Below are 15,895 nucleotides of genomic sequence, written 5' to 3'. Positions count from 1 at the left end.
CCTCATTTTTTTGCCCCGCTGAGTCCCTCTCTCCCCACCCCCCACCCCCCCGTGATGGAACAGAAGAGTTAATAAGACACCATTGGGGAGTTATAAGATGTTTTAGCTTGAATGTTTTTATTGTTTTAAATGTATGCACTTTGTATTCTGATGTGCATCACCCAGAGCGAGCTGGGTTGGGACAATTAAGTCAAATAAAGCTTAGTCCAGTTCTGACTTTGCCGGTTCTTGCTTTAACAGTCCAGTTTGTAAAAGTAGTCTGGGCATGATTTTGGAAGTCTGAAATGTACTTTATGTGTACAAGAGTATTGTCCATTGAAGAAGTATCAAAACAAAATGAGAAGCAACGCTGAGACCTTATTTGAATTTATTGGACTTTTGGATCCTATTGGACCTTGTTGGAAACTAGTACATGTGGAGTCAGTATGGTGGACAACTGCTATTATAGAGAGTTTCCTATTGGTCCTATGAGGACTCTTGTCCCATTGCCAATTGGAATGAATATGACATAATATTCTGGATGTTTTGTATATATTCTGGGGTGATGTATGTGAGAGTTTATAAAATTACAATAAGCATTGATGATTATAAAGTGTGATGCACTATCTTTGAGCTAGCGCAACATTTACTCTTTATACCAGGGGTGTTAAACTCATTTGTTAGGAGGGCTGGATCTGACATAAATGGGACTTTGTGGGGTTGAGCCATGCATGTCCTAAAATGTAATGCCAGATAGCAGAGATATAGACTTTATAGAGGACACAGGCCAACACAATTAAATATATCAGTTTTTACCTTAAAATACAAACAGGCTTAAAACTCTTGCAATATTTTGTTTAAAATGGAAAAGGAGGATAGTGGGATTTTGCAATGCAATTTTAAAAATAAAACATCAAGAAAAAGCACAAAGATCACAACAGAAACTTTAAAAAATAAAGTGCTCTCAGCCTGGGAAAACATGAAATGGCAAGTCATTGCAAGCTTCCCCCCTCCCATGTCTACTCAGATTATCAATGGCTCTCCAGTGTCCTATCCCCCCTTTGGCTGTATTCCCAAGTTAGAGTACTCACTAGGCACTAGTTCTCCCTCAGAGGTTGGGTTATTCCTCTGTGGGTTATTCCTACTGTTCCTTCAGGGAGGCAGGAAACACTTTTTTCACCTTCCTGTTGGCGCCTTCGGAATAACCCCGCCCTCAGTTTTTTTCCCGCCTCTACAGGGAGCAGCAGCACAAGGCTAGGCTAGGCTAAGCCTTTTTTCTCTTTTTCTCTTATTCTTTCCCTTCCATAGCTATTTCTCTTCCTCTCCTTTCTCTTTCCCTGCGCTGGGTAAAGACAGCAGAGGGGATCAGTTTGGGCCACTTTAGAATGGACTGCAGCAAGGACAGTTTCCTTTCAGATGAGGAGGGAGAGTCGCACGCCGCGCCTCTCGTGGCGGCGAATTGCATCGAAGGTGCCGACTCGCCTTCGCGGCTTGCTCGCGCCCTTCCCAACGCGGCCGCAGACGATTCGGCTGCCAGCACCAAGAAAAGGTGCGTAATGGAAGCCCCGACTATGTGCCTCGGGGCGGCAGCAATCAGCGGCAGCCATTTTGGAAGTGCGGGGCATAGCTCTAAGACCTTCCAACCCCCAGGAGCAGGCACTCCGGAGGCTCGGAACTACCTGCAGCCACGAATGGAAGGCTTTCAGGATGGGGGTAATGTACTAAGGAGCAGCCCTCTGGACCCAGAGGCTATGCTCTTTATTAGGCGAGCGATGCAGGAGGAAATGGGATCCTTTTGCGCCCGAATGGGGCTTCTCCCACAGGGACCAACCTTTCCCTTAGATCCTCCCCGCTCCTTCTCCTGGCCCACCAAGGCAGCTCAAAAGGCCCCATTACAGTCTTCCCGGTCCCTAACTATTGAGCCTGAATCTATAGCATCTGGCTCTGATCAGGAGGATAGGGAAGAGGGGGAATGTTTCTCAGAGGAGGAACAGGAGGAGGTTAAAATACCCGAGCAAGCTAGTCGTTTCTTCCGTCAGGAAGATTACCAGTTTTTGCTAACCAAGACACTTTCAGCATTAGAAATTGAGGAGGGGCCCATTGATGAGGAAGCCAAGGTAGCTAAATCAAAGAAGTTTAAGTCCAGAACCAGCGGAAATACTGAGTTCTTGCCTAAGGGGGAAACTTCTGAACAAGTATTCCCATTTCCAGAATACTTTGAAAAGCAGGTTAGAGTGGAATGGGAAAAGCCAGCTTCCCTTAAGCAGTTCCCTCACTTAGTAAAAAAGTTGTACGCACTTCCTGCTTACACTAATGAGTTATTACAGGCTCCAACTGTGGACGGTCCAGTAGCAGCTCTACAATCCTCGGGCCTGGTATCGGAGGATGGCCAGGGTTCTCTTAGAGATCCTCTGGACAAAAAAGCTGAGGCGACCTTGAAAAGACTATAAGAATCTGTGGCCATGATCGTGAAGGCATCCTCTGCGGCCTCCCTGGTTTCCAGGGCGTCCATTGTTTGGGTACATAAGTTACTCCAGATGTTACCAGAGGACAACAGACGCATGTTAGAGGGCGCCTCACGCATTCTTAAGGCAGCATCGTTTACGGCTGACGCGACCTTAGATATCCTAACATTTGCCTCCAAGGCAATGGCGTCCACTACGGTGGCTAGACGCCTCCTTTGGCTTCGGGCTTGGCAAGCTGACTGTCTCTCTAAGTCTACAGTGGCAGCATACCCTTTTCAGGGGGATCGTCTCTTCGGGGACGCTTTGGATAAGATCCTAGTAGAGACTAGGGATAAAAAGAAGGTCATGCCCAAATCCATTCGGAGAAATGAAAAAGGGGGCCCTCAGTCCTTTCGGACTCAGCATTCCTTGGCCAGATACCGCACCGATTCAAAAAAGTTCAATTGGGAAACGCCAAAGAGCTCCTTTAAGAGAGGTTCATTTGGCTCCAAATTCAATCGAAATAACTTCTCCAAAATGGACAAGCCCGACCGAGAGGCCAAGTCCAAGCAGGCATGACTACAAGCGCATACCGGTGGGAGCTCGACTACTCCATTTCGCAGCAACCTGGGAAGCCTCTCAGGCAGATCAATGGTCTTTAGAAATTGTACAAGAGGGGTATTCAATAGAGTTCCACCGCATTCCACCAGACAGATTTGTCAGATCACCTACCCCCAAGCAGGGTCACAAACGTCTCATTACTACAAAAGCAATCCAGCACCTTCTCGACATTCGAGCAGTCGAACCGGTCCTGGGGTCGGAGAAGGGGAAAGGCGTGTACTCCATTCTTTTCACCATACCCAAGAAGAATGGCGACTGGAGGGCCATCTTGGATCTCAAGTTTCTGAACCGCTACATCAGGGTACGTCATTTCAGAATGGAAACCTTGAGATTCATTATGGACTCACTTTTGACAGGGGAGTACCTCACCTCCATAGACCTGACCGAAGCTTATCTTCACATACCTATCCACTCTTCTCATCGTCGTTTCCTAAGGTTTGTGGTACTGAATCAACATTACCAGTACAGGGCCTTACCCTTTGGCCTGTCAACAGCGCCCAGAGTTTTCTCCAAGATCTTAATAAATCCAATAGTACAGCTGAGAAAGCAGGGGGTCCACATTCACCCCTACCTGGATGACCTCTTAGTCAGATCCAGCAGCAAAGAGAAATCTCTTCGGGACACAGCTCTGGCCATTCAGTGTCTTCAGTTGCACGGGTTCATGGTGAACATAGCAAAGAGTTCACTTCAGCCGAGCCAGAGGTTGGAACATCTAGGAGCGATGATCGACTCCATGTGCAACTCGCTATTTCTGCCTCTGTCCAAGGCCAGGACCATCAGGGACTTGGCTATCAGGGTCATCCAGAGCCAATCATCACGACTAATGTTGCTTGCCAAACTAATGGGACTATTGATTTCGACCATAGACATGATCCAATGGGCCAGATTCCATTCCAGACCTCTTCAAATGTTCCTAAGGCCTTTTCAACTTCAGATCATGGAGAGAAAGGACATAAATCTGATAATTCCGTTAACAGTCAAGAGGAGCTTATTATGGTGGACAGACTTGACTCATCTTTGCCAGGGCAAACTGTTCCATCCTCCCTCATCCCTAGAGCTGTTCACAGATGCCAGCCTGGGGGGGTGGGGGGCCACTCTTCAGGACAAACCAGTCCAAGGCAGGTGGTCACAACCCGAGGGTCTGCTTCCCATCAATCTCCTGGAAGTCAGAGCCATACGTCTGGCTCTGGTTGCCTTCCAGGCACAATTGTATCAGAAACACATTCTCATCAGAATGGACAACATTACAGCCAAGGCATACCTGAACAACCAAAGGGGTTCCAGATCCTCGCAGTTAAACAAGGAAGCATCAAAGATTCTAACATGGGCAGAAAAGAATCTGGCCTCTCTAAGGGTGGAACACATCAGAGGCCAGGACAACATACAGGCAGACTGGTTAAGCAGACAGGCTATTTGCGAAGGCGAGTGGGCTCTCAGCACAAGTGTATTCGATCTCATATGTCAACATTGGGGTCAACCAGAAGTGGATCTATTCGCTTCCGACACAAACACAAAGCTACCAAGGTATTTTACCAGGTTCTTCCATCTGGAAGCCGAACAGACAGACGCGTTGACAGCTCTATGGCCTCCAGGTCTCCTGTACGCGTTTCCCCCAGTCCCTCTGGTTTCTCGAGTTCTGTGGAGAGTGAGAGTTCTGCAGGCGGAAATCATCATGCTAGCTCCCTATTGGCCACGGCGACCGTGGTTCTCAGTGTTGACAGAGCTATCAGTAGACCTTCCGCTGTCGCTACCAGTGTCTCCCGACATGCTCCATCAGGGTCCGGTGTGGCACCCCGACCCAGAGTGGTTTCACTTGACCGCGTGGAGATTGAGCGGGAAACCTTCAGAAGTTTAGGCTACTCTTCTGAGGCGACAGACACTGTGCTAGCGTCAAGAAGACCTTCCACCATTTGTATATACAACACAACTTGGAAGGCCTTTGTTCGCTGGTGTTGTAGAAAAAAAGGTCTCGTCGCTTACTCCTTCCATTGCAGAGATACTAGCGTTTTTACAGGAGGGCCTAGAGTCCAGGTAAAAACCAGCTATGTTACGAAGGCAGATAGCTGCCCTGTCCACCGTCTTACCGGTCATTGGAGGGTACAAGCTATCGCAACATCCACACATCCAGTTATTTTTGCAGGGGGCCAATTTAAAGTCACCTCCAACAGTCCATCGTTTTCCATCTTGGCGGCCCCATACCGTTTTATCAGCTCTTACAAAGAAGCCATTTGAACCTCTTCAAGAGGTGGACTTAAAATGGGTTCGAATGAAAACTCTCTTCTTGGTGACCATAACGTCTGCACGTCGAGTTTCGGAACTGGGGGCGTTATCAGTGAAGGCTGGTCTTTGCGTGTTCCATAAAGAAAAGGTGGTTCTGCGCACAGATCCTTCCTTTCTTCCCAAGGCTGTTTCTAAGTTCCATCGTACACAAGAAATCTACCTACCCACATTTTGTCCACATCCCAAACACCCAAAGGAAGTCGTTTGGCATACCTTAGATGTGCGCAGAGCCTTAAAAATTTTCATCCTAAGATCCGAGTCGATTAGGAAAACTGACTATATGTTCATCAACATCTCTCCTCCCAGAGCTGGAGATAAGATGTCCACTTCGTCAATTAGTGCAGTTCTAAAGGCCTGTATCAGTGAAGCATATAGGGCATCAGGGTTGCAAATTCCTAGAGGAATTACGGCCCATTCCCTTAGGAGTGCCTCTACAAACGCGGCACTGCTGAATCGCGTGTCAGTGGAAGAGGTGTGTAGAGCTGCTACTTGGTCCTCTCCATCTACATTCGTAAGACACTATAAGATTCATTCCATGGCATCAGCAGATGCAGCATTTGGGAGAAAGGTATTACAGCACGTTCTGGGGGAGGCCAACGATGAAGACCCACCCAACTAAAGGGGGACTGCTCTGGTAGGTCCCACAGAGATGTCCGACAACCTCTGAGGGAGAACGGCCCATTGGACTTACCGTGAGGGGTCCTTCTCCTCAGAGGTTCGGAGGACATCTCGCCACTCCCAGATGTAGCTTCATTGCTTATACCTTATTAGGTTCTACTTTCTACAGCTTTTCTCCCTTGTACTGTGTTACGTTCAGTACTATCGGAGTTCAAGGTTACGGTTTATATTGTAGTTATAAGTTGTTAGTTGTGTTTATAGTCCTTCTAGTTAGAGGGAAGACAACACTGCTTTCGGAGTTCCACAACTGAGGGCGGGGTTATTCCGAAGGCGCCAACAGGAAGGTGAAAAAAGTGTTTCCTGCCTCCCTGAAGGAACAGTAGGAATAACCCACAGAGATGTCCTCCGAACCTCTGAGGAGAAGGACCCCTCACGGTAAGTCCAATGGGCCGTTCTCACTCCACTGAGAAGAAACAAAGTTGGCTCAAGGCATCAATGCTTGGTTTGCAACCACACAACTCCAGGAAGCTTCAGCTGGCCATAGGAACACTGGGAAGTTCCTCTCCATTAAAACACAGACAAAGTTGCAAAGAAAATTTGGAGTGGATTTTCTGCTCACCTCTGCTCTGCCTAGAAGCCAGAGTGGGAAATCTGTTTTGCATTTTCTTTGCAGCTTTGCTTTCAGATGCAGCCTCCACAAGAGAAGGCAGAAGGAGCTGGGAAAGTTGTTGCAGCCTTCAGAGCTTCACAGGGTGAGGACAGGAGGGGGGAGAAGAGAGCCCCACAGACCTGATTGAAGTCCTGGACGGACCAGTTTGGCCCACAGGCCGCATGTTTAACACCCTTGCTTTATATTATAGCATCAAACCTGAGCCATATAAATCGTATGAAGGACATCATTGTAGTGATGTAGATGAAGGGGGGGACCAAAAGCTTATAGTACCATAGAATTAAACTACTTGAGGAGTTGGGTTGCTATGTTGCCTTCAATGGAGAGGACGAAGAAAACTTGGAATGTCTACACTTCACTCTGTTCTTTCCCCCCAAAGTAGACTGTTTTATATGACTAGCTTGAATGAGCTTGTTATTTGGCTGCGGCAAATGCCCCAAACACTTGCTGACTGGGTCAGTTTAACTTGCCACCTGTTTCTTCTCTTTGATTCACCACATATATTTTAACACAAGGGTGTTGAACTTATTCGTTTTGAGGGCTGGATCTGACATAAATGAGACCTTCTTGGGCCGGACCATGTCAGGTTGGACCAAGCCATGTCAGGCCAGGCCATTTGTGTGCCTATTTAAGATTAGGTAACAGAGGTATAAATGTTTATAAAGAACACAGACAAACACAAATATAATTTTTTAAAAAAATAAAAACATGCTTAAAACGTTAGCACTCATTGGTCTTAAAGATGCTTTCTTTGTATTTCTCCCATGGGATCCAGGGAACTGCACAAAGGAAGCTCAGGTTCTTTCCTTCCCCAGGGGCCTGGAGGGGGGGGGGTCAGCCAATAGAAGGAAGAGAGGCTTGGGTCAGTAGCTCTGCTATGCAATTGAGAGAGCCTGGCAAAACAAACTATTCCCCCCCTTCCTCCTCAAGGAAGGCGCCTCAGCCAATGGAGAAAATAGAGGTTTTGCTCTTTAGCTCCTGTGCAACTGAGCAAACCTTACAAAGCAAGCTATTATGCAGAAGGAAGCAAGAGAGAGGGAGAAGGAAGCAGATGACAGCCAGTTGCTTGGGGACCTGATTCTGCCCCCGAACTGCATGTTTGACACCCCTGTTTTAACATATATGTTTTAACAAGATCCCATGCTGGTCTCATAGCACACAGATCTTCGTCTTCCCTCTGTGCCATTGGAGCACCATTCTGCCCTTCTCTGTTCTCTTTCTACAGTTCAGGTCTGACTCCATTACTGCTGGTAAGAGCCCAGCTTCTCTCCTACTTTTGGATAGCAGACTTCAGGAGCAATCATGCATACTCCTTACTCAGGATATCGTTCTATTTCAGACAAGTCTGCTGAAGGATATTTTTCCCTGTATTACAAGATCTGGAAGTGCTTGTATGTGTTCCTTCTGTACATTTTTTTTAAAATTAGTTTTGTGCAACAAGAAGATTTTAAATACGTTTTGCTTTCCAGTTCAGTTTCATTTATGAAGTGGTGTAGTTTTTATCCTGCCAGTAAGTTACACTTGCTCATGAAACACATTGCAGTTTTTTAAGAAGAATTGCAGATTTATACCCCGCCCTTCCCTCTGAATCAGAGACTCAGAGTGGTTTACAATCTCCTACATCTCCCCCCCCCCCCCCCACAGCAGACACCTGTTAGGTGAGTGGGGCTGAGAGGGCTCTCACAGCAGCTGTACTTTCAAGGACAACCTCTGCTAGAGCTGTGGCTAACCCAAGGCCATTCCAGCAGGTGCAAGTGGAGGAGTGGGGAATCAAACCCAGTTCTCCTAAATAGAGTCTGCACACTTAACCACTACACCAAACTGGCTCTCCAGTTTGGAATTGTATGTTTTATACCACAGTTAGGGTTGGTTTCTCAGGACAGATAACTTCCAAAGATGAAAGAAGAGTTCATTCACACACGGATGGTGGTTTTTCTTGGAAGTTAAGGAGAATGATCAAACAGTACAGTAAGTTATCGAATACTTCTAATTATTAAATTTAGTAATGTAACAGATGAGTTTTATATGGAAATGTTTTTTATTAAAATATACACTTGCCATTAGGATTCTTTTGGTAAGGAAGAAATAGCAACTTTAACTGCTATTCTTTTTCTGCTGTGCACTCCCTAAACCTTTTAATGGCAAATGTGTATGTGTCTACATATCAGCATTTAACCTACTTTCCTTCTTTTGTTGTGGAGATACCTATGTCTTCCATACTGCCCTTGATTACAGCTGAGATTTGTCATGCTGGATCAAATATTCAATATTTCAATGTGCAATATGACTTCAAATAAAAACTCAAATTCCAGTGTAACTTCTTAAATTTTCCTTCCCCTTATTTCTTTTAGGCAGAACTTCATACTTCAGCAGAGTTTTGCACAGGTTCTATTTCCATGCAAATTGATGAGGGAGAAATTTTGGAGGAAGGCAGTTCCAAGGTCAGTGAGATAGATAGTAGGATGAGATTAGGGAAAATATTGATGGGAGTATTAAATACAGGTTAAAATGGGTGCACAGATAGAAAATGAGAGAGAAATCTGTCATATGCTAAACTTGAGGATGTGCTAGTTATTCATAGTGCTTCTTTCACTGGGATGTTTGTATCTTGGAGACCATGTGTATATGTTGCAATAATTCTGGATCAGTGCACATATTAAAATTATTCAAATAGGATTATAAATAGCCTCTCTTTGCTATAAGCAAGTACAGCTTGCTTTCAGACAATTGGGCATGAAAGCTTTTGTAAATTTGAAGAGATGGATTTTCTTTTCCCTTTTGGGGCCATTGATATATTATAAATGAAATGTGTATACAGACCAACTTTTTTGTAGGTTTATAACTTCTGTGATTTATTTGCAAGATTGTCTTAAATATAAAACACATGTTTATAAATAAGCTGGCATCAAGCTACATTATTCTTGCTTTATTAAAATAATTGTGATAGCTTTAAACATTTTCTGAACTACTTTCTGTATTTCTTCCTGCATGAGAGAAGATACAGTTAGCCATGGTAATATAATGGACTTACATGTCCACATGGTATAGTTTATACCCCATTTGAATGATCTAGAACTCTTCTGCTCTTGCCTGAGACATTTTCATGTTGCAAATTACTGTAATATAATTATTATTGTTGTAATAATGAACTAGGACTTTTAAAAATTATAGTATGTTATGGAAAGCTGCAGTCTGTTAAAAAAAAAAACCTGGTTCAGATTTGTATTGCTCCTACTGCTTAATCAGTTTGTTTTTGCATAAATGTTTCTTTTGACTGAAATCTGAACCTTTTTAGGTTCTGTACAAGAAATCACAAAGCAGTACCTCTTAATACCTATTGCCTAATGATTATACTCTTCCATCCAAATTTTGCAAGGGCTGTGTAAGTTCCTTCCTCTGTTCACCAAGAACCTCCTCTTTTTTTTTTCCTCCAGTACAGTAGTTTGTGTTCTTGTTCTTTTGCAATGTGTCTTTGTACAAGAAAGCTCAAAAGTGGGGTAGAATTTTATTTATTTGATTGATATCCCGCCCTCCCCACCAAGGCAGAAGAAGAGGTCTGTTATAAATCCATGAGGGGATACTACTGGAGCCTGTAAAGCACAGCTGTCGAACTGCTGTGTTTTCCCAACTTTAAAAACATAATATAAAAAACAGTGGGAGAAGCATGGGCGTATAAAAGTTTATTTTTGATATTATAAGTCATCACTCTGCATAGAGGTACACAGTCAGGCGATATACATTATCTATGTACACTCAGCTGCTTGCTGCTTTTTCTAGTTAAGTGGCAATTTTTTATTTATTTAAAATATTTGTATGCAGCCTTACCATCCAGATAAGGTCCCCAATTACATGGCAGTATTAATTATAACATGGATGCAGAATACGTGGCCCATGGGATACATGGCGATCCATGCTGTATGGCATTGTGCTCTCCCCCCAAAAAACTTATTTCTGTGTCCCTAGAGGTGTAAAATTTCTGGTAGTTTTGAAACCATGGGAAAACCATTACTCTTCCCCACACATACTTTTTTTGTAGAGGAGGGGCAACTTTTGGGAAAAACTGAAATACATACAATGCTTTCCTTCATATAATTTCTGTTTCATGTGATTTACAAGTTACCAGGAACAAGATTATGTATTCTGTAATCAGTGAGACAAACAGCTATAAGTAAACAAATATATCCTCAAAAATCAGTATGATAAGCAAGCTATAAAAATGCATAATAGTTATATTCAGGGCTTTTCTTGTAGAAAAAGTCCAGCAGAAACTCATTTGCCATACCCCCTGACATCACCATTGTTTCACACAGGGCTTTTTGTAGAAAAAAGAAAACTGCAAATTTATATCCTGCCCTTCTGTCTGAATCAGAGACTCAGAGTGGCTTACAATCTCCTGTATCTTCTCCCCCCACAACAGATACCCTGTGAGGTGGGTGAGGCTGAGAGGGCTCTCACAGCAGCTGCCCTTTCAAGGACAACCTCTTCCAGAGCTATGACTAACCCAAGGCCATTCCAGCAGGTGCAAGTGGAGGAGTGGGGAATTGAATATGGTTCTCCCAGATAAGAGCCCACACACTTAACCACTATATCAAACTCATTTGCATATCAGGCCATTCCCTGACACCAAGACTGCTGGAACTACATTCCTGTGCTTTCCTGCTCAAAAAAAGGCCATGGTTATATTGCTAAACAGAGCTCTATCCCTGAATCATGAGTTCTTTAAACCAAATTAGTCAATATAGTTTTAAATAGAATTTACCAGAATCACTACTCCTTGTTCACCCATCAGCTGTAATATATATTAAAGGCTGCATTCCTTTAGATATTTTATGCCTTGTAATAAACTTGGACAATTAAAAATTGTCTTTGGTGGGGGAGGGCGGGATATAAGAATAAATTTATTATTATTATTATTATTATTATTATTAAAAATATCAAAATTTAAATGAAGTTTCTTGAGCTACCAATATGACTACAGCATTGGAGCATCTTTGTTATGAGGAGAGGCTGAAGAGTTTGGAACTTTTCCATTTTTAAGAGACAGCTAAGGAAGGACATGATAGAGGCTTATAAATTTATGTATGGGGTAGAAAGAGTTGACAAAGATAAATTTTTCTCCTGCCAAATTACAAGAACTTGAGGGCACCTGATGAAGTTGATGGGAAGTTGATTTAGGATGGACAAAAGCAAATACTACTTTACATGGATAGTGATTAAAATGTGGCTACAGAAATAAACAGCTTTAGAAGGAGATTATATTGATTTATGGCGGATAGGCGGGGTGAAATTCTAGCAGGAGCTCATTTGCATATTAGGTCACACACCCCTGATGTAGCCAATCCTTCAAGAGCTTACAAAAAAGAGCCTTGTAAGCTCTTGGAGGATTGGCTACATTAGGGGGGTGTGGCCTAACTCCTGCAAAGTAGTTCCTGCTAGGCTTCCATCCCTGAGGATAGGTCTATTAATGGCTACTTTCCTATCAACCCTAAATGTTAAAGTAATTAAGTAACATAAATGCACAATTTATAACTTGGTATATAAAATTGTTCTATTTAGCATATTTGTGGAATATTTGTTCATTAGAAAAAGTGGGGAAAAAACCCCAGGAAAACCCTGTTTTTGCTTCCCCCCCCCCCCCAAAAAAAAATCTTTACATGTTCCAGAGCAGGAATGCGATGAAGTAACGAGTGTTGAACTACAGATAATACAGGGGCTAGAAAAGAAAGCATGTATATGCATACTAGTTTGACGTTCACATTTATCCCTATTTGGACATATTAAAATAGACTTACATACTGCTTTATATACTGTTGCATCTTGTTTGTAAGCTGTTCCTCAGCAGTGATTTGCTGAGAGAGCTAGTGGTTCCATTAAATTATATTGAAGGAAGTAAATTTTGCTCAGTCATCAGGCAAATCTTTCCATCTCATTTCCCCAGCATTGTTGAGTTTCCACAAAATGTTGATGGGGTTCCAAGCTATGTGTTAAGGCAGTAACTTCTGAAAGGCCTTCCCTGGATAAGAACATAAGAGAAGCCATGTTGGATCAGGCCAATGGCCCAATCAGTCCAACACTCTGTGTCACACAGTGGCCAAAACCCCCAAGTGCCATCAGGAGGTTCATCAGTGGGGCCAGGGCACTAGAAGCTTTCACACCATTGCCCCTCCCATCAAGAATACAGAACATCACTTGCCCCAGACAGAGAGTTCGAACAATATGCTGTGGCTAATGGATGGACCTCTGCTCCATTTGTTTATCCAATCCCCTTTTGAAGTTTTCTACGCTTGTAGCTGCCATCACCTCCTGTGGCAGTGAATTCCATGTGTTAATCACCTTTTGGGTGAAGAAGTACCATATTTTTCGGTCCATAAGGCACTCCGGACCATAGGACACACCTTCCTCCTGGGGGGTGATCCGCTGCCTCTGCCTCTGATCCCGGCGCTTCCCCCGCGCCTGCCTGCCTGGCTCCAGCTTCTTCCAGCAAGCACTGGGATCGCTCCACGCTGCCCCCACCGCAAACCCAGCACTTCGTGAGCACCAGCTGCGGAGGGAGCAGCGTGCTTCCTCCGTGCCTGCCTGGCTCCAGCTCTGACGTTTACAGCAAGCGCAAGGATCGCTCCCTCCGCCCTCCGATCCCGGCGCTTGCTTTAAGCATCAGCGCTGAAGCCAGGCAGGCAAGCAGGGAGAAAGCACGCCGCCCCCTCCACAGCCAGCGCTTGCGAAGCGCTGGGTTTGCGGAGGGGGCGGGTGCTTTCTCTGTCCCTGTCTGCCTGGCTTCAGCTTCTGCTGATAGCAAGGGCTGGGTTCGGAGGCAGCCAAGCGCTGCGTTTGCGGAGGGGGGGGGTGATTCCTCTGTGCCTGGCTTCAGCTTCTGCTGATAGCAAGGGCTGGGTTCAGAGGCAGCCAAGCGCTGCGTTTGCGGAGGGGGGAGGTGATTCCTCTGTGCCTGGCTTCAGCTTCTGCTGATAGCAAGGGCTGGGATCGGAAGCTTGGCTGCCTCCAAACCCAGCCCTTGCTATCAGCAGAAGCTGAAGCCAGGCAGACAGGGACAGAGGAAGCACCCCCCCTCCGCAAACGCAGCGCTTTGCCAAGTGCTGCGTTTGCGGAGGGGGGGTGATTCCTCTGTGCCTGGCTTCAGCTTCTGCTGATAGCAAGGGCTGGGATCAGAAGCTTGGCTGCCTCCGAACCCAGCCCTTGCTATCAGCAGAAGCTGAAGCGAGGCAGACAGAGACAGAGGAAGCACCCCCCCCCTCCGCAAACCCAGCGCTTCGCAAGGGCTGGCTGTGGAGGGGGCGGCGTGCTTTCTCCCTGCTTGCCTGCCTGGCTTCAGCGCTGATGCTTAAAGCAAGCTCTGGGATCGGAGGTCGGAGGGAGCGATCCTGGCGCTTGCTGTAAGCATCAGAGCTGGAGCCAGGCAGGCAGGGGCGGAGGAAGGTACGTATGGTACCTTCGCTCCATAAGACGCACACACTTCCCCCCCCCACTTTTTTGGGAGGATAAAGTGCGTCTTATGGTGCGAAAACTTTCTTTTATCTGTTCTAACCCGACTGCTCAGGAATTTCATTGAATTCCCAAGAATTCTTGTATTGTGAGAAAGGGGGGAAAGTACTTTTTTCTCTATCTTCTCTAGCCCATGCATAATCTTGTAAACCTCTATCATGTCACCCCTCAGTCGACGTTTCTCTAAGCTAAAGAGCTCCAAGCATTTTAACTTTTCTTCATAGGGAAAGTGTTCCAAACCTTTAATCATTCTAGTTGCCCTTTTCTGCACTTTTTCCAATGCTAGAATATCTTTTTTGAGGTTCGGTGACCAGAATTGTACACAGTACTCCAGATGAGGCTGCACGATTGATTTATACAGGGGTATTATGATACTGGCTGATTTTTTTTCAATTCCCTTCTTAGTAATTCCCAGCATAGCATTGACCTTTTTTATTGCAGTCGCACACTGTCTCGACATTTTCAGTGATTTATCTACCACGACCCCAAGTTCTCTCTCTTGGTCAGTCTCTGCCAGTTCACACCCCATCAACTTGTATTTATAGTTAGGATTTTTGACCCCAGTGTGCATTACCTTGCCCTTGGCCACGTTGAACCTCATTTGCCATGTTTACACTCACTCACCCAGTCTCGACAGATCCCTTTGGACTGCCTCCCAATCCTCTCTGGTTCTCAACACCCCGAACAATGTAGTGTTGTCCGCAAGCTTAGCCACTTCACTGCTTAATCCCAACTCCAAATCATTAATGAACAAGTTAAAAAGCATTGAATCAAGTACTGAGCCCTACGCTACCCCACTGCCTACCACCCTCCACTGAGAAAATTGTCCATTTATACTCATTCTGTTTCCTATTAATTAGCCAGTTTTTGATCCACAAGAGGACTTGTCGTTTTACAAGTCTCTTGTGGAGACTTGTAAAAAGACTCTTGAGCTTACTTATAAAAGCCTTTGATGACGAACTTTTATCAAAAACTTTCTGGAAGTCTAGGTAAGCAATATCTATTTGGTCCCCTTTATCCACATGTTTGTTCACCCCCTCAAAGAACTCTAACAGGTTAGTGAGATAAGATCTTCCCTTACAGAACCAATGCTGAGTCTTCCTTAACAATTTTTGTTCATCAATGTGTCTACTAATTCTCTCTTTAATTGAAGTCAAACTGTAATTTCCTGGATCTCCTCTAAAACTCTTTTTAAAGATGTGGGTGACATTATCTTCCAGTTCTCAGGAATGGAGGCAGATTTTAATAAAGATTACATATTTTTGTCAGGAGATCCACAATTTCACCTTTGAGTTCTATCAGTCATTGGACCTCCTCTCTCATCACCTCGATATGTAAAAGTGATGCTTCTCGAGTTCTTCTGATGTTTCTTCTGTTCCAAAAGAGTTGGAAGAAAGCCATGTTTAATTCTTGATTTTGGGGAATTGATGCCATTTTCAGTTTCCAAAGCAAGTGGGTTGTCTTTGATCTTCTGTGTGTTTTTATGATTTGTATTGTGTTTTTATTTTCACTTTATTTGTGAAGCAATGTCACCCCAGAGTTGGAAATGACTGGTGCTTGCACAGGGGACCTTTCCTTTCCTATTTGTATTGTTAAGCCACCCTGAGTTTCACAAGGGAGAAAGGTGGCTGATAAATGTTTTAAATAAAATAAGTGCTCTCCCCCAAATCCCCAGTGTTTTCATTGGAGAAGCTGAAAAGGTGCTTAGATCCCCCCCCCCCCCAAAATGCTATATATCTTAATTAAGAAAAATGCTGCCTTAGGAAACATTTTACTCATTCTA

General features: G+C 44.5%; 1 protein-coding gene across 9 annotated transcripts in view; it reads left to right on the top strand.

Annotated features, from left to right (window-relative positions):
• TNRC6B (trinucleotide repeat containing adaptor 6B) overlaps nt 1-15,895 on the top strand; it is a 201,436-nt gene that overhangs the window by 15,895 nt on the left and 169,646 nt on the right. For 6 of the 9 annotated variants that reach the window (XM_060245403.1, XM_060245408.1, XM_060245406.1 and 3 more), the window contains one exon: nt 8,964-9,053. The exons of 2 other annotated variants lie outside the window; for them this stretch is intronic. In XM_060245403.1, coding sequence (XP_060101386.1) covers nt 9,019-9,053 — 35 coding nt within the window. In that variant the 5' untranslated portion in view covers nt 8,964-9,018. Of the gene's footprint in view, nt 1-8,963; nt 9,054-15,895 lie in introns of those variants that run through there. One more of the 9 variants, XM_060245401.1, reaches the window with a different exon arrangement.

The sequence above is a fragment of the Heteronotia binoei genome, chromosome 8 (genome assembly GCF_032191835.1).
Source record: "Heteronotia binoei isolate CCM8104 ecotype False Entrance Well chromosome 8, APGP_CSIRO_Hbin_v1, whole genome shotgun sequence".
Lineage (NCBI taxonomy): Eukaryota > Metazoa > Chordata > Lepidosauria > Squamata > Gekkonidae > Heteronotia > Heteronotia binoei.
The sequence above is the reverse complement of the archived record's forward strand: the minus strand, read 5'-3'. Positions and strand labels throughout refer to the sequence as shown.